The 19,435-nt window shown below is 39.1% G+C and overlaps 1 protein-coding gene across 1 annotated transcript in view; it reads left to right on the top strand.

Moving 5' to 3' along the window:
• The window catches only part of LOC126194821 (trifunctional nucleotide phosphoesterase protein YfkN), a 202,068-nt gene that overhangs the window by 159,367 nt on the left and 23,266 nt on the right, over nt 1-19,435 (top strand). Inside the window, exons 10-11 of the mRNA XM_049933147.1 lie at nt 7,565-7,815; nt 8,992-9,119. Coding sequence (XP_049789104.1) covers nt 7,565-7,815; nt 8,992-9,119 — 379 coding nt within the window. The remainder of the gene's footprint in view (nt 1-7,564; nt 7,816-8,991; nt 9,120-19,435) is intronic.

Below are 19,435 nucleotides of genomic sequence, written 5' to 3'. Positions count from 1 at the left end.
AGAAGTCCTCTCCGACAGCTCCATATTGCTGGCTTTAGTTCATTCTTCAACATGGCACTGTTTCACCCCCTTGCAGTTAGGTAGCCACATCTCCTCTCTCACACCCTCTTACTTAAAATATCGGGTGTTTGAGGCAGTGGAAAACCTAGTGTCTCTAGAACGTACACTGAAATTCTCGAGGCACTAGATATCCCTCCCCTTAGCTCGAACACGCAATATTTTATACATATTCATTATTTACAATTACACAAAATAATTCTTTATGTTTTAACAGTGCCTCTCTTTCTACTAATAACTGTGAATATTTTAGCACAATTATAATACATGACCCTTGTAATCCATGTTGGAGTTATCTCTTTTCAATCTCCAAAAATTCGTGAGTACCAAATCTTCGTTTTCTATTCCTCTTCCAATCATAAATTACAGGTGTGCATAACTCATGAATACATTTGTAACCTGAAACTTAATAAGGCTATTAATGTATAGAATCCAAACTTACCAGACTTTTTCCTTTAAACATGTGACTTCTGTCATGATACTGCCCTTTTTCCCTTTAGGAACAGTACCTATATCTTACATGGGTTGATCCTAGGAGTACCCTTTTTCCTTCTGTTTTGGTAGGTACCCCTTTCTTATTCCTATCCTCCTGTGGTAGAGGTCGATTGTGCCCTCCATATCCTTGAGTGGGCCTCCTGATTCATTGCCCTATTATATACTATTATTAAATAACCTCTGGTAAAATTACAAATCTACTTTTCACCTTAACTCCACTTTCCAATACTCCCTCTAATACCCTAGAGGCCTCTTTCACTCCTCACTCCTACTATATAGACAGATATCATGCCAACACATCATAGATGCTATGTCTACCTGTATTTACTAACTCCCTATAGATACAATGCCTTTTCTCAAAGGACTAGCATGGCACATGTAAATATATTTTTGAGAGCAACAAAAATTAACAATGCAGAACCATCACATATCAACAATGCAATATGTGCATCTACTCAGATATATGTATATCTTTATTCCCCTACATCCCTTGGTGGTTCTGATGCCCTTGAGGTTCCTAATTCGTAATTCTTCTGTCTGTGCTTAAGTATATCTTTGCGCGTATGTATATGTGTGTTCGTGTATCCTGATTCTTCAGCCTACTTATATGAAATAAGTTGAAGGTTATTGAAACCACGGAAAATAAGAAGGACTTCAGTGATAGAAGTATATGCATGTGGAAAGAGGGAAAGATAGACTGGTACTCAAATTAGAAGTAAGAAAGGAAAAAGGAAACTGGTTGCTAAGATTGAAGAAGAGAAAGAAGATAGCCCCAAAGACAGGAAAACCCTTCCCTCCCCCATTCCCCAGGATCCCTACTTCACTGGTACTTGAGTGAGAAGCCAGAGGAGGTATGATGTTAAATGTCTCCTACAGAATGGACATTTTCACCTTCAACTTTGAAGCCACCAAAGAAAAATCTTAGCAATACCTATGGAATGGCAAATGGTGAAGAATCAGTTACACTTGTCTGTGAGGGTTGTCCGAAAGGTGTTATGTGTGTGTAGTGTTAGTTATGATTTTACCTACACTACACTCCCCTTTACATTAAATCTCACAAAAGGTATAAAATATTCTTAAAAAATAGAAAATTATACACTACGATAACATAGCTGTTTAGTCATTCACTTTACACTATATTTCACACACACATAAAGTACTCTGTTCAGTTTATCACGATTAGATATCACTTTGTTTGAATAGTGCTATGATATTATACTTTTCACTCAAATAATATTTTATTCATTTCATTTCAGGTCTAGAGATCACTGTTCATCTGTGATTCTCTTAAATTGGTCCTAATCCTGTAGTCATATCCAGTTTCCTACGTACTAAAATTATAGGGTAGTTTAAGAATTCAAGAATAGATAACGGAATAGTTTAAGAGTTGAAGGGAATTTGGTGCAAGAAAACTAAGTTTGAAGAAACGCCGAAAACAACTAGGGATTGACGGTCGTCACTCTGTCCGTTAACACAGAATGTTCACGTCCCTGAGGGACAGATGTGACTCTGCCCAGATCCCATGGATCTGATATTGAACTTACTTGAGCAAATGTAAACCAGTACTTTTCGTTAAATTTTGTGTGAAAGTCTACCCACAACAAAACAATCACCACTTTACTACATAACACAACATCAGGTAAAGTATTAGTCTGTTTTATGCCTTGTCATGGACAAGTTTGAATTCTTTCCATAAACTATCCATGTCTTTCTTCGTATCATTAAGTTCCAAATCTAAATCTGAAGAAACATTGTTAGGGTTTACCCTCTTGGCCACTTCTCTGTCTATTAACCCTTCTACTTGTTCCTCCAGATTGCTTATATTTAATGTATCAGATGTCGCTAGCTTCTCTTTAAAACCCCATTCCACAGTATCAACTGGATTGTTGACACCTGCAATTTGCGATTGGACAAAAGGAATTCACTTATCTTGTTTCTCAATATTCTCCTTCAGGGTGTGCAACCTCTGATTTACAACATTGAAGGTAACATTGCATATGTTTTGAAATGATCCTAATTTTTCGACAAGTCCCATTTCTACATTATTACATTTATCTTCAATGTGAAAATTCTAATTTTTTTAGTTAAATCTTGAAGTTGCTCATCCTGTTTCTGGTTAAATTCAGTAAATAGTTGATTAACATGGGTATTCAAAGAACTAGTGAATTTACTCTTTAAATCTAACTTCAGATATTTTACCTCTTATATAAAGAGTCAAATTCAGGCTTTAATAAAACTATATTTGCTGCTTGACTATTCAGGGTTTCACTTTGATTACTTAAAATTTTCTCTCTGAGCATCTAATTTACTATTTAATTGGGTATTCACTGAATCTAATTTAAGGCTTAAATTTGCACTCAGTTCATCTCTCACTGAAGCATTTTGAGCATTCAGATCATCTCTCAACAAAGCACTTTGAGAATTTGACTCTGTTCTCTGGTCATCTAACTTAGCATCTAATCTAGAATGCATTAAACCTATTTCTCTCCTTAGAGTTTCATTCTGGGCTTTAATTAAATTCACTAATTCAGACAAGTCTGGCATTTCCCTGGTCACTCTAATCACTGTGACTGATTCTGATACTTGTTCCTGATCCATATTTTTATTGATCTTAGACCCAGTAATCTTCGAAAGAAAATTCATCACTGAGTACAATAACTATAATAATAATTTATCATTCCTCCATCCCCTCAACTTCTACTAAATAATTATTGGTTTTCGATCACCCGGCGTAGAGTTCTAGCTGCGTTGGTGAGCAGATGTGTAATCAGTGCCGGTGGATCAGCACTGGCGCCGGCGACGTCAGACGTTGGTTTCAGCGTCTTCATCAGCAAGCGGATGCGGAGTCAGCACCGGTGAGCAGCAGCTAGTGCAGTCGGCATCAGTGGCTGGTTACTGTGTTGGCGCGATTTACATGTGTGAAGACTGACTCTCCACACCCAATCTTCTTAGTCTAAAAGTTGAGGTCTTCTGTCCAGTTTTCTCTGCTATTACTTTCTCACGTCTTTCACAGCATTGCACTCACAGCTATCTTTGATTTGTTTATTGGACTCAATACGATTACTGGAAACTGTTCTTGTATGTTGTTAGGCTTGGTGCTATGGCAACACCTAATGTCTTCTTACCGTTTCTGTCTTTAAATTACTGCTTTCTTTGGGTCCTGTCACTTAGGGGATTACAGGAGACAGTGTGGTACTGGGGTGCAAGACTCACATGTCTCTCACAGTTGACTCACATATTGTGTGCAGCTGATCTTCTTCTCCGGTCAGACGGCTGTGTCGATCTTCACAAATTCTTCTTCTCCGAAGACTATAGCTGGTTAAAGGAATTTCAAAATAGACTTCTTTTCTAATCTTGAAATGATTCTGTACTCGCCGGATACTTTTGTTCAACTCTGTTATATTTTCTTCTCCACAATAAAACAACTTCACAAGTTTCACACAAGCGTTCAACACTCGTGAGTCAACCCCATCTTGGACCATTAGATACTAACAGATTCAATTACAATATGTTTGGTTTAATAACCACTATAAAACCAGTTCTTGCTTCTCGCAAGTCCAACACCAGAAAGTCAAATGTAAATGTCTTTAGTTTAATACATAATTCATTTGTTCACAACAATACAGCCGTTACACCATCAAAGAATAGTGCGTGCTTGCTCCTTGTACTGGACATAAAGCTTCTATGGCGCACGCAGCAAATGCTTGTCCACACCGATCGACCGTCACTATTGTAGTATTTTCCCGATACTCGTCCATCCTGCACACACAAAAACCGGTGGCGAAGTATACACGTCTCCACTCTCTCACCCTCTTACTTAAAATATCGGGTGTTCGAGACAGTGGAAAGCTGAGTGTCTCTGGAACTTACACTGAAATTCTCGAGGCACTACAAGTGATGCACCCAGGTTTCGTTTCCTGCAACGATACATGGCAGAAAGTTGTATCCTTTTGCATTACATCATGCCAGAAATTATGTGGCAGCCTGAGCACACATAATCTTGTGTTAACCAGTGAGCGCCTTAGGCACACACCATGCACACAAAAAATGGTACATGAGAACCTCACTAATAATAGTATCAGCCTATGTGACACATACTTAGTTCCCTGGGTAAAGTTTGTACAGAAATACATTGGTTCTTACAAATCATGGTGTCAGCAAGTCCCACATTCATGTCAGTAACAGCTGTGCTGGGATGACCAGAGCATTGCTCATCTGTGCCTGAAGTACATCCACTTTTAAAGGTGTCTACCCACACATACACTCTTCTCTCACTAATGCAGCTATCTCCATACTTTTCTTTCCATCATCCTATGGATTTGTTGAGGTTTTACGTCCTCTGATCACCAAAATCGTATCACTGCTCGCTGTTCTTCTAGGGTGCACACAGCTATGGATGCAGCCATTTTCTTTCAACGCCTTTCCTATTCAGCATGTTGTGCCATATTTTCGGACATGCCAGAACTTCCTCAGAGCATGCATCTTCACTTCCTGGGAGTTTCAAATGCCTGATGTGTTAATTACATTTAATACTGATAGCTAGCTGTTACTTTTTGAATTGCCCTGTAGTTAAAGTGACTAACCCCTTAAACAGTTGTCTGCTGTTAAAGAGGTAAACTGACAAGCATGAGCACTCATGTTCATTTACCATGTCAGAAATAACTGTTGGTGATAACTTAGTGTGGGCAGATGGCTGTGTTGTCCAAACCTTATTCTCTCTCTTCCCTGTCCACATTATCACATGCTAATTCTGAGCTGACTATTTTGTTTTCGCCATCAGTCATCTGTTTTCATTACTACACACATCCAAAATGTGTGAAATGAGTTGATTGTAAGATATTAGCAATTCTCCATAAGGCTAGAGGATCTTCATATGATTTTCATATGAATTTGAGTCACACATGCACCTTCATTACATACGAGATAATCACTGTAATCCATTAAAGTAACCAGTAAATTTTGAGCGATCTACAGTTAGGCAGAATGTTTGAATGTGGCATAAAAAAATTTAGAATAATTATCAATCCAGTTAGTCAAATGATGGGTTGAGAAGACCATTAAAATGCAGGTGCAAAGTCTTTTTCCCTCCTAAGCTGCCATTCAACTGGTGTGATACTGTCCTCCATCTTTTCCTGTCGTGGCTAATGTTTTCATCTCCAAGTAAATATTAAATCCTCTGAAACCTTGGTTTTCATATCAATTGCCATAAAAGCTGAAATTACTCTTATGCATGGTAATGGTAGCATAAGGTAGTTTTCTTCAAACTGTTATTATTTCGCTTAAAAGAACACTGTGATAACAGATACACTCACAAATTACACAGAAAACTGCAGCTGCAATGTTTTCTGTGTTAAATGGAATGGGAAATATATATGAAAGGTATAAAAATGTGCAGCAGTGTGTTCATCACACACTGATCTACAGTTGGATTCTCAGTGTGATGCCTTGTTCAGATAAAGTGTTCATATTATTACTTTCAACAGAAGTTAGATTGCACTTCTTGTTCGTGTTGGGAAGGTAGTTGTGAATGAGGACAACAGTGCAGATTCACAATGTAATTTATGACAATGGAGTATTGGTTAGCCACGATCAGAAAAATTGCGTAGCTACGGGGAAAAGGGGGGGGGGGATATTTTAAAATTGTGCCAGATTTAGTTCACAATTAGGGCTTTTTCTGATGAAACAATTACTACCACATGCATGAACTAAAAAGCTGAAATGCAAAGCTTTATTGATCATAATTTTATAGTTTTTATTTAATGTTAATACACTTATATTATATTTGACTGTTTATTCTAGTGCAAGCCACATTTGTTAGTTGACAGGACCATGCTTCAATACAATTGCATAACATTATTTTCACTTAATCAGTTATTAAACTAATATTCAAAGTTGCAGAAAGAGGGTTAATTTAAAAATTACTTGCCACTTCTCTATGTACTGCAAAAGTCTTGTTAATAAAGCATTGTCACGGATTAAACAAATAAGGTTTAGCGTTCTTTTAATTTACGCTTCTTTCACTGACATACTCATTAAAGTTTTTATGACAGCATTATTTCACTCAATACTAGACTTCTCTACTCACCTGGAGCTGATGTGAAGGGCATTGTGTTGAGACTAGCCAACCCAAATGACTTGGTAACAGCTCCTTGACAGGTTGTACATGAAATGAGAAACTGCTCCACACACAGATGAAATTGTTGCATGTGTTGTCAGGTGTAAATCACGGAGTATTGTTATTATGGATGTCTGTGGTTACACCCATGAATATCAAAATCTGTTGAACCTCTACCATAGTTCATTTCATAGTAAGACTAATGATCACTGACAAACTGTACACTTTGGTAACAAGAATATTTTGTTGAAAATCTGTTCCCTGATGCTGTAGGTATCTGGGCATATCTTTCAGATATGCTTATTTGTAATACCAGTTCAAAACTCCACACACTCTTGCATTGTAACACATGATGATTGTTATCATCACATGTATGGAGGGAACTTTTTGTAACTATTTTCCTTTGTTTTTCATTTCTAATGTTGATACAATAAAATTACATTAAATGAATACTCTAAAAATGTCTATTCTCTGAATACCAGCTGTGCTTAAGGGTATGAAGAGGTAACAGTTGGTGCAAACTGCATCTTTCACATAATTTGATATTGTACTCTGTTTAATATCTCTGGAGGCAGTCTTATGATGCAGGCAACTTTTTCCAACTAAACAGTTAAATCAGCAACTTGTGTGATGTTACTAGAAACATCTGTCTTGCTGAATGCTCATACTGCTTGTAATCCATGAAGATAGTGATGTTATTCATGTTCATTCGTGTTTGGCAGCTGCTTCTACAGATGCACTAGGCAGTCCTGCTTCACAAATGGGACCTATGTTTATACTATTCTTAGAGAGGTCAGTGGTGATAAGTTGTCAGTATATGATTTTATCAAGGTGTCACATTTTAATAGTTACCTCATGATATTTGGAAGTTAGACACAAAATTTATTTTCTTTTTAGGAAATGATATACTCAGAGCACTGGAGAATGGTGTTTCAAACTATCCAAAGCTAGAGGGAAGATTTCCTCAAGTAGCTGGTCTGAGCTTCGCTTTTGACCCATCCAAAGCAGCGGGGCAGAGAGTAGATCCTCAGCTGGTGCGCATTGGAGATGAGTACCTGATTCCAGATCAGCATTATCGCCTTGCAACAAAGTCTTACCTTTATTCTGGCTGCGATGGATACACCATGTTTAAAGATGCCAAAATAGTGGTGAGTTATACACTCAGTTTGAAAGATAAAATACAGGCAAGAATGTTTTATAAGTTTGTGTGTGTGTGTGTGTGTGTGTGTGTGTGTGTGTGTGAGAGAGAGAGAGAGAGAGAGAGAGAGAGAGCACGTGCGTGCATGTTTGCACGGGCGTGTGCGTGTGCACACACAAGTCCTACAGATAGTTCTTAAAATGTGTATATGCTACATTAATGTCATCTAAAATGTTGGCAAATTTTCATTCCACTGGTTACAATTTCAAGCTCTCAGAGTTGAGTTGATTTGGGGTTATTTTCTTCCTCCCCTATTCCAAAAACATCATTTTTTGAGCATCTCTCTCTCTTTACCAAGTTTTGATGCGACTGTAAAGTATATTTTCGGCAGCAATGAGAAATAACTCTTTCATTTGTGTACAGAATCACTAGATATACCTATATGTATCTCACTGACTTTCACCATAACTGAGATTATGCTTGCTTCATGTAGATGACTGCGATACCAAATATTTCACATACAGGTTTAACAATGTATTAGAGGAATGGAAACCGTATTTACAGTGTTTTGAAAATTATCTTTAAATCAGTTAGTACTCTGTTATCAAAAGAAACTTCGAAGTTTGAAGATAAATCAGGGACTGAAGCATAAGAAAAGATATAATATATGACCTGATGAGTGGAATTCCAAATCAGAAATTTATATCAATTCACAGAGCATTCATGGAGGTAATGGATTGTCTACAGTGGAATGTAATAATGGAAGCAGTGAAAGTAGGAACTCACTGTAAAGGCATTGAGTGGCCAGTATGTACATAAACAAGACCAAAAATGTTGCCAAGCCTTCACAAAATGTTCTTCAGTGTGTTTTTAGCCTGGTTTATGTACCTCTTGATGACTGAGCTCCTCAACAGTGTGGGTACATGTAACCTTTATTGCTTCCATAATTTACAGAAAGATTGTGTGGTGGTTTGCCACATAATACAGTTTTTCTCCCAACCCCTGTCACGTTGTTGGGAAGAAATGGAGAATAAATTTGTCTCATCTATTATTTTGTAGTTTTTTAATTCTTTTTTTAAAATGAAGTATTGATTCTACCTGCTGGTATGTTACTCCAAAGTTAGTGGATACGGTGAAATATAAATGTATTACTCACACTAAATTAACTGTGACTGCTTAATTTTAGGTAGATGAAGATGAATGTCCTGAATTGGGTTTAGCAATTCAGAATCACTTCCATGCCATAAATATGCGCCTGGGCAAAACTAAACGACATTCAAAACACCGACAAAGCCTTGTCACCTTGTCTCGCAGGTAAGGTAACTGCACCTTGTCTCGCAGGTAAGCTAACTGATTTTTTGTTTCACTAGGTGAGCTATATCTCCCTTCCTTTAGTTCTTCTGTACTGGCTAAGTGTATCCTGCAAATCATTCAGAAAAAAAAACATATTTTTGTAGCAATAAATGTATTACTGTTTGCAGCATGGATTAAGGAATCTGAAAGTTAACATCACAAACAATGTAAGATTCAGTCGGTGTAGGCTTGTTAACATAAATAGGAGTTACAATAGAGAGTCAATCTGAGACAGTTATCTAGTAAGTATAATGAAAATAAAACGTTGTTCTCATACTCTTTTCACTCATAAAGTTTATTTTTACCAATGACCATTGACCAGTATGTTACAATGGATCACCACACAACTTTTGAAGTCACCCAGCTTTCAAAGTATGGCACTATAGAAGAATGCCAAAGATCATGTGTGTTTGTGGAGTAACTGATGAAGAGGCGTAGAATTGAATGGAGGGGAAATGAGCTTTATAGCGCAACTACAGAAAAGAAATGATATGTTGATATGACACATCCTGATGGAATGTTTAATTTGGTAATGGGAGGAAGTGCATGTGATAAAAATTGTAGATGCAGACCAAGGCTTGACTACAGTAAGCAGGTTCAAGGTTATCTATGTTGCAATAGTTATGCACAAATGAAGAGACTTTCCAAAAGATAGACTAATGTGGAGAGCTGCATCAAAGCAGTCTTCAGACTGAAGACCACAACATTAATATTCAACTCTTTAAATTTTACAGAGGTCATTTAGATTGTGATTACAATACTGGAAAACATTATATACCTAGAAATTGTATATAACTGACTCAAAACAGGCAAGTTATATCATTCATTTAATACATAACTAGTATTAAGAAAAATGCAGTAAATGAAGCAGGCAAAAAGAATTACAAACGTCTCAAAAATGAGATCGTCAGAAAGTGCAAAATGGCTAAGCAGGGATGGCTAGAGGACAAATGTAAGGATGTAGAGGCTTATCTCACTAGAGGTAAGATAGATATTGCCTACAGGAAAATTAAAGAGACGTTTGGAGAAAAGAGAACCACTTGTATGAATATCAAGAGCTCAGATGGAAACCCAGTCCTAAGCAAAGAAGGAAAAGCAGAAAGTTGAAAGGAGTATATAGAGGGTCTATACAAGGACGATGTTCTTGAGGATAATATTATGGAAATGGAAGAGAAGGTAGAAGAAGATGAAATGGGAGCTATGATACTGCGTAAAGAGTTTGACAGAGCACTGAAAGACCTAAGTCAAACAAGGCCCCGGGAGTAGACAACATTCTATTAGAACTACTGACGGCCTTGGGAGAGCCAATCCCGACAAGACTCTACCATCTGGTGAGCAAAATGTATGAGACAGGCGAAATACCCTCAGACTTCAAGAAGAATATAAAAATTCCAATCCCAAAGAAAGCAGGTGTTGACAGATGCGAAAATTACCGCACTATCAGTTTAATAAGTCACTGCTGCAAAATACTAACATGAATTCTTTACAGACGAATGGAGAAACTGATAGAAGCCGACCTCGGGGAAGATCAGTTTGGATTCCGTAGAAATGTTGGAATACGTGAGGCAATACTGACCTTACGACTTATCTTAGGAGGAAGATTAAGGAAAGGCAAACCTATGTTTCTAGCATTTGTAGACTTAGGGAAAGCTTTTGACAATGTTGACTGGAATACTCTCTTTCAAATTCTAAAGGTGGCAGGGGTAAAATACAGGGAGCGAAAGGCTATTTACAATTTGTACAGAAACCAGATGGCAGTTATAAGAGTCGAGGGGCATGAAAGGGAAGCAGTGGTTGGGAAGGGAGTGAGACAGGGTTGTAGCCTCTCCCCGATGTTATTCAATCTGTATATTGAGCAAACAGTAAAGGAAACAAAAGAAAAATTCGGAGTAAGTATTAAAATCCATGGAGAAGAAATAAAAACTTTGAGGTTTGCCGATGACATTGTAATTCTGTCAGAGACAGCAAAGGACTTGGAAGAGCAGTTGAACGGAATGAACAGTGTCTTGAAAGGAGGATATTAGATGAACATCAACAAAAGCAAAATGAAGATAATGGAATGTAGTCGAATTAGTCGGGTGATTCTGAGGGAATTAGATTAGGAGATGAGACACTTAAAGTAATAAAGGAGTTTTGCTATTGGGGAGCAAAATAACTGATGATGGTCGAAGTAGAGAGGATATAAAATGTAGACTGGCAATGGCAAGGAAAGCGTTTCTGAAGAAGAGAAATTTGTTAACATCGAGTATAGATTTAAGTGTCAGGAAGTCGTTTCTGAAAGTATTTGTATGGAGTGTAACCATGTATGGAAGTGAAACATGGACAATAAATAGTTTGGACAAGAAGAGAATAGAAAGTTTCAAAATGTGGTGCTACAGACGAATGCTGAAGATTAGATGGGTAGATCACATAACTAATGAGGAGGTATTGAATAGAATTGGGGAAAAGAGGAGCTTGTGGCACAACTTGACTAGAAGAAGGGATCGTTTGGTAGGACATGTTCTGAGACATCGAGAGATCACCAATTTAGTATTGGAGGGCAGTGTGGAGGGTAAAAATCATAGAGGGAGACCAAGAGGTGAATACACTGAGCAGATTCAGAAGGATGTAGGTTGCAGTGAGTACTGGGGATGAAGAAGCTTGCACGGGATAGAGTAGCATGGAGACCTGCATCAAACCAGTCTCAGGACTGAAGACCACAAGAACAACAGTATTAAGAATTTACCTCTCTGTCTCAAAAGTCACTTGTATAGCAAACAACAAGACCCTGAATCCAACGGTAACCAGTATCTACAAGTGCATATGTCATCAACATGTAGAACTTACAAATATCAGTCACTGTGAAACTATTAAGGAAAAACATTAAACATATATAACCACTTCGGTAAAAACTGATTTTCATAGGAATTTTTAAAAGTATGAGTTTTCAATAAATGTGTGAGTTCCGCCTTGTCGGACACCTTTATCCAGGAAAACAGTGTGCATCAGGGTTCCGTCTTGAGTGTTGTCCTCTTTGCTATTGCCACTAACCCTATTATGACCTGTCTCCTGCTGGGTGTTTCCGGCTCCCTTTTCGTAGACGATTTTGCGTTCTAGTGTAGTTCTCTACGAACTTGTCTCCTTGAGCAGCATCTTCAGTGATGTCTCGATCGTCTTTACTCATGGAGCATCGACAATGCCTTTCACTTTTCCACTGACAAAACCATTTGCATGAATTTCTGGTGGCGCAATTTTCATCCACCTTCTTTACATCTTGGGCCTGTTGCTCTTCTATTCGTTGGAACTACAAAATTCCTGGGATTCATTCTGAATAGAAAACTTTCATAGTCCTCCTACGTGTCTTACCTGGCGGCCCACTGTACACAGTCACTCAATGTCCTACATCTCCTCAGCTGTACTTCCCGGGGAGCGGATCGAACCACCCTCCTCTGTTTGTAACAGTCCCTTGTCTGTTCCAAATTAGACTTGGGTGTTTCGTTAATGCATCTGCACGTCGGTCCCTTTTACACCATCTCAATACTATCCATCATCATGGCATCCATTTGGCTACTGGTGCCTTTTAAACTAGCCCGGCTTAGAGTCTGTATGCAGAAGCAGAAGCTGCCGAACTACCGCTGTCATACCACCATGACTTTCTCCTCTGCAGACATGAATGCCATTTGTCTGCCATGCCTGGCCACACATCCTATACATCCTTCTTCAATGACTCGTTTGATCGTCTGTATACGGTGCGTCCGTCTCCTCTTTTACCTCTAGGAGTTCGCTTTCGGTCTTGCTCTGGTAGCTTAACTTCAAGCTACTTGCCACTTTCCCGATGAGTGTGAATCCTTCACCACCTTGGTTTCATGTTGCAGCCCATGTTCACCTTGGCCTTCATCGCTTCCTAAGGACACTGCTCCAGGCTTGCTCTAATGCCATAAGTTTTATGACCTTCACACAGCACTTTGCGATAGTACCTTTGTGTACACTGATGGCTGTCAGGCTGACTGTGGTGTTGGGTGTGCCTTCGTCATTGGCACCAACAATTTTCACTGTCAGATTCCGGAACACTGCTCAGTATTTGCAGCAAAGCTCTTCGCCCTGCATCAGGCCATGCAATACATCCGGAGACACAGGCTTTTCAATGGCGTCATCTGCTCCTCCTCTCTCAGTGCCCCTTAGAGACTGTGTGTGCTGTACACCATCCATCCCCTGGTGCAATGAGTCCAGGAAAGGTGTCACTTGCTCACTCTTGATGAAGCCAATGTGATGTTTATGTGAGTTCCTGGTCATGTCGGTCTGATGGGAAACGAGACCGCTGACACTGCTGCCGAGGATGCAGTCCTCATAGCTTGGCCTGCTAGTTGTTCCATTCCCTCTGATGACATCTGTGTTGTCGTCTGTCAGCAGTTGGTATCACTTTTGCATCTCTCAGTGTCTAGAATGACTTCCTCTTGGCCCTCTCGCCATTAGTTCATGTCAGTTAGGTTGCATATTGGGCACTGTCTTTTTAGCCTCAATTTTGTGCTCATTGCCCTCAACCTTTGACAGTTTGCCATTTCCTGATTGAATGTTACATTCTTATTTATGTTTGCAGTCTGCGTTATCAGCTGTTTTAGAGAACTTCCTGCAGGCCATCATCCACATTTTACTTTTTATCCATTGTCATGATGTCCTCCTTGCCATGTCTGGCGACAGCGACTCCGTCAGTCGTTTAGTCCATATTGTGGCGGGCTCGGATGTGGCTTGCAAAATCGAGCTTTAATTTGAAGATCCAGTCACACGAAGTGCAATACAGTTGCCCCATGAACCATGGACCTTGCCGTTGGTGGGGAGGCTTGAGTGCCTCAGCGATACAGATGGCCGTACCGTAGGTGCAACCACAACGGAGGGGTATCTGTTGAGAGGCCAGACAAACATGTGGTTCCTGAAGAGGGGCAGCAGCCTTTTCAGTAGCTGCAGGGGCAACAGTCTGGATGATTGACTGATCTGGCCTTGTAACATTAACCAAAACGGCCTTGCTGTGCTGGTACTGTGAACGGCTGAAAGCAAGGGGAAACTACAGCCGTAATTTTTCCCAAGGACATGCAGCTTTACTGTATGATTAAATGATGATGGCGTCCTCTTGGGTAAAATATTCCGGAGGTAAACTAGTCCCCCATTCGGATCTCCGGGCAGGGACTACTCAAGAGGACGTCGTTATCAGGAGAAAGAAAACTGGCGTTCTACGGATCGGAGCGTGGAATGTCAGATCCCTTAATCGGGCAGGTAGGTTAGAAAATTTAAAAAGGGAAATGGATAGGTTAAAGTTAGATATAGTGGGAATTAGTGAAGTTCGGTGGCAGGAGGAACAAGACTTTTGGTCAGGTGATTACAGGGTTATAAATACAAAATCAAATAGGGTTAATGCAGGAGTAGGTTTAATAATGAATAAAAAATAGGAGTGCGGGTTAGCTACTACAAACAGCATAGTGAACGCATTATTGTGGCCAAGATAGACACAAAGCCCATGCCTACTACAGTAGTACAAGTTTATATGCCAACTAGCTCTGCAGATGATGAAGAAGTTGATGAAATGTATGACGAGATAAAAGAAATTATTCAGGTAGTGAAGGGAGATGAAAATTTAATAGTCATGGGTGACTGGAATTCGTCAGTAGGAAAAGGGAGAGAAGGAAACATAGTAGGTGAATATGGATTGGGGGGAAGAAATGAAAGAGGAAGCCGCCTTGTAGAATTTTGCACAGAGCATAACTTGATCATAGGTAACACTTGGTTCAGGAATCATAAAAGAAGGTTGTGTACCTGGAAGAATCCTGGAGATACTAAAAGGTATCAGATAGATTATATAATGGTAAGACAGAGATTTAGGAACCAGGTTTTAAATTGTAAGACATTTCCAGGGGCAGATGTGGATTCTGACCACAATCTATTGGTTATGAACTGCAGATTGAAACTGAAGAAACTGCAAAAGGATGGGAATTTAAGGAGATGGGACCTGGATAAACTGAAAGAACCAGAGGTTGTAGAGAGTTTCAGGGAGAGCATAAGGGAACAATTGACAGGAATGGGGGAAAGAAATACAGTAGAAGAAGAATGGGTAGCTCTGAGGGATGAAGTAGTGAAGGCTGCAGAGAATCAAGTAGGTAAAAAGACGAGGGCTAATAGAAATCCTTGGGTAACAGAAGAAATATTGAATTTAATTGATGAAAGGAGAAAATATAAAAATGCAGTAAATGAAGCAGGCAAAAAGGAATACAAACGTCTCAGAAATGAGATCGACAGGAAGTGCAAAATGGCTAAGCAGGGATGGCTAGAGGACAAATGTAAGGATGTAGAGGCTTGTCTCACTAGGGGTAAGATAGATATTGCCTACAGGAAAATTAAAGAGACCTTTGGAGAGAAGAGAACCACTTGTACGAATATCAAGAGCTCAGGTGGCAACCCAGATCTAAGCAAAGAAGGGAAAGCAGAAAGGTGGGAGGAGTATACAGAGGGTTTATACAAGGGCGATGTACTTGAAGACAATATTATGGAAATGGAAGAGGATGTAGATGAAGATGAAATGGGAGATAAGATACTGCGTGAAGAGTTTGACAGAGCACTGAAAGACCTGAGTCGAAACAAGGCCCCGGGAGTAGACAACATTCCATTAGAACTACTGATGGCCTTGGGAGAGCCAGTCATGACAAAACTCTACCATCTGGTGAGCAAGATGTATGAGACAGGCGAAATACCCACAGACTTCAAGAAGAATATAATAATTCCAATCCCAAAGAAAGCAGGTGTTGACAGATGTGAAAATTATCGAACTATCAGTTTAATAAGTCACAGCTGCAAAATACTAACGCGAATTCTTTACAGACGAATGGAAAAACTGGTAGAAGCGGACCTCGGGGAAGATCAGTTTGGATTCCGTATAAATATTGGAAAACGTGAGGCAATACTAACCTTAAGACTTATCTTAGAAGAAAGATTAAGAAAAGGCAAACCTACGTTTCCAGCATTTGTAGACTTAGAGAAAGCTTTTGACAACGTTAACTGGAATACTCTCTTTCAAATTCTGAAGTTGACAGGGGTAAAATACAGGGAGCGAAAGGCTATTTACAATTTGTACAGAAACCAGATGGCAGTTATAAGAGTCGAGGGGCATGAAAGGGAAGCAGTGGTTGGGAAAGGAGTGAGACAGGGTTGTAGTCTCTCCCCGATGTTATTCAATCTGTATATTGAGCAAGCAGTAAAGGAAACAAAAGAAAAATTCGGAGTAGGTATTAAAACTAATGGAGAAGAAGTAAAAACTTTGAGGTTCGCCGATGACATTGTAATTCTGTCAGAGACAGCAAGGGACTTGGAAGAGCAGTTGAACGGAATGGACAGTGTCTTGAAAGGATGATATAAGATGAACATCAACAAAAGCAAAACGAGGATAATGGAATGTAGTCAAATTAAATCGGGTGATGCTGAGGGGATTAGATTAGGAAATGAGACACTTAAAGTAGTAAAGGAGTTTTGCTATTTAGGGAGTAAAATAACTGATGATGGTTGAAGTAGAGAGGATATAAAATGTAGACCGGCAATGGCAAGGAAATCGTTTCTGAAGAAGAGAAATTTGTTAACATCGAGTATAGATTTAAGTGTCAGGAAGTCGTTTCTGAAAGTATTTGTATGGAGTGTAGCCATGTATGGAAGTGAAACATGGACGATAACCAGTTTGGACAAGAAGAGAATAGAAGCTTTCAAAATGTGGTGCTACAGAAGAATGCTGAAGATAAGGTGGGTAGATCACGTAACTAATGAGGAGGTATTGAATAGGATTGGGGAGAAGAGGAGTTTGTGGCACTACTTGACTAGAAGAAGGGATCGGTTGGTAGGGCATGTTTTGAGGCATCAAGGGATCACAAATTTAGCATTGGAGGGCAGCGTGGAGGGTAAAAATCGTAGAGGGAGACCAAGAGATGAATACACTAAGCAGATTCAGAAGGATGTAGGTTGCAGTAAGTAGTGGGAGATGAAGCAGCTTGCACAGGATAGAGTAGCATGGAGAGCTGCATCAAACCAGTCTCAGAACTGAAGACCACAACAACAACAACAACAACAAATGAAGTTATACAGACAGATGTAATTAGATTTATCCATTGTAACAATATAACGAAGGACATTTAATCTTTCATTTAGGACTTCCATTTCTCAATGGTGTATTTTTTGGATCCATCTCCAAGTTCCTGTTTTTAGCTGTCTTTCCATCCATTGATTTGGACATGTAGTCGTTTTTAACTCCTTTTTTTTTTCTTTGTGTTCTACTGTTCTGACATGGTGCATGTGACCTAGTTGTTTTTCATGCCCTAAAACAAAACAAAACAAACAGATCTCAATAGAGGCTAAACTTAGGCATTATAACACAGTGATCAAAACCAAATATCTGTAAACAAGTGAATGTCACAGATTGACAGAAAAGGTTTGATTGATTGAAGATGAGAAGTTTTTGCAAGATTTTTTGGAAAATAATTGGTCTTGAAATAATACCTGGACACACAGACCACAAGGAAGGGAAGATTTGTGTGGGGAATAATGAAGGGCTAGTGGAGTCAATAAGGCTACTATGACCAGTGTTCTACATACATCTGTTCAAGATGAATGTGACCTGAGTAACAAAGCAGACTCTTAATGCACTGAAGAATGAAGAATGGACCCAAAGTTTCTGGTAAATGGTTCAGCAAGGTATGAAATGATCTAAAGCGCATTTGAGTACAGATTACATGATCAACAATTTAAAGGGCTTCCATAATAAGCAAAACCAGAACACGGGCTGGATGTAGGAGAGAAGGCAAGCAGCCAGAGAAAGAAAGCGATGGTTTTGGGCTGCAAAATGTTGCAACATTCAGAGGAGAACATTAGTGGCAATAACTTCTTAAAGGATCGCACTGAAACAAAAAACACCTGTTCATTATCACCAGCTGAACTCACTGTGAGGCTTCCTTCCCTATTTTGTGATAATATAAAATGAGCTGTTCTTCTTTTGATATCTTCCATTAATCCTATCAGGTAAGGATCCTGTACCATGTAGTAGTACTCCAGAAGAGGAAACACAAGTGTAGTAAATGCATTGGCCTTTTACACAGTCTTTGTAACACCTTCTGCACAGTATTTTCTGTGTGAGGTTTCCACTTTAAGTTGTTCATAATTGTAATCCCTAAGAATACACAGTGTCCCAGGTGGAATGGTCAGTATTCAAGATATTATAGGAATGATCATTCAAAGCAATAAAGTGTAGTAACTTTGGGCTCTAAAATGCATGCCTTAAGAGCTATGAGTACTTGTTCATCTTTGATACTTAGAAACATCTCTTCAACTGAACAAGTGCTCATAGCTCTTGAGGTACATATTTTAGAGCTCATGTTTGCTAGACATTTTTGCTTTGAATGATCGTTCCTGTCATATCACAGAATATTGGCCTTTCCTTCTGGGATACCCTATGTAGTTGAACTGACAGCCTTTAAGTTTATGTGATTGATTGTGTAACTGAAATTTAACAGAATTTTTCATTGTTTATCTGTAGTACTTAACACTTTTTATTGTTCAAGCTCGAACACCATAACTTCAGTACCATGCAGATAGCTTGGCTAAATCATTATGTAATTTGTTTTGATCTTCTAATGACTTAAGTAGATGACAAAAAACACAACATTATCAGCGAACGATCGTGGGGGGCTCTTCATATAGAGGATGTTGTACTGGATGAAAGTAGACTTGTCAGTACAAAGCGGGTTCTTTAATTTTCTCTTGGAGGAGATGGAATGTAAACTACAACATATAAAATATTAGTAAGAAGAATTATTGCATTGTATTATAAGAAGAATTACTTAACTTTGTGCAATCCATTTCCACAGGATTGTCATGGTATTCACAATTGTCTCGGAGTGCATTTAACAATAACTCTCACATAGAATTCTGCCTAATACATTGAACACACAGCTGCCCTACTAGAAGACAATGCTGTCATCTGAGTCGATTATTACAGACTGAGCTAAGTGGTACTGTGCTTGGCCTTAAGTAGAAGACTGGTTGCAGTGGTGTAGCAAAATGTTTTTGGGTGTGGCTATGGGGGTGTAGCTCATTTGTTGATGTGACTTGCAGTGACTATCTTCTCTTGTGGTCACATTGCGAGGTACCAACCTTGCTTCTGCACCTTGCTCTTCAGACGACACCACAGAAGAGATGTTGAGTTGCATACAGGCACAACAAAAAACTGCTACACACACACACACACACACACACACACACACACACACACACACATG

This window comes from Schistocerca nitens, chromosome 7 (assembly GCF_023898315.1).
Source record: "Schistocerca nitens isolate TAMUIC-IGC-003100 chromosome 7, iqSchNite1.1, whole genome shotgun sequence".
NCBI classification, from domain to species: Eukaryota; Metazoa; Arthropoda; class Insecta; order Orthoptera; family Acrididae; genus Schistocerca; species Schistocerca nitens.
This window is presented reverse-complemented; position numbering and strand designations above follow the sequence as displayed.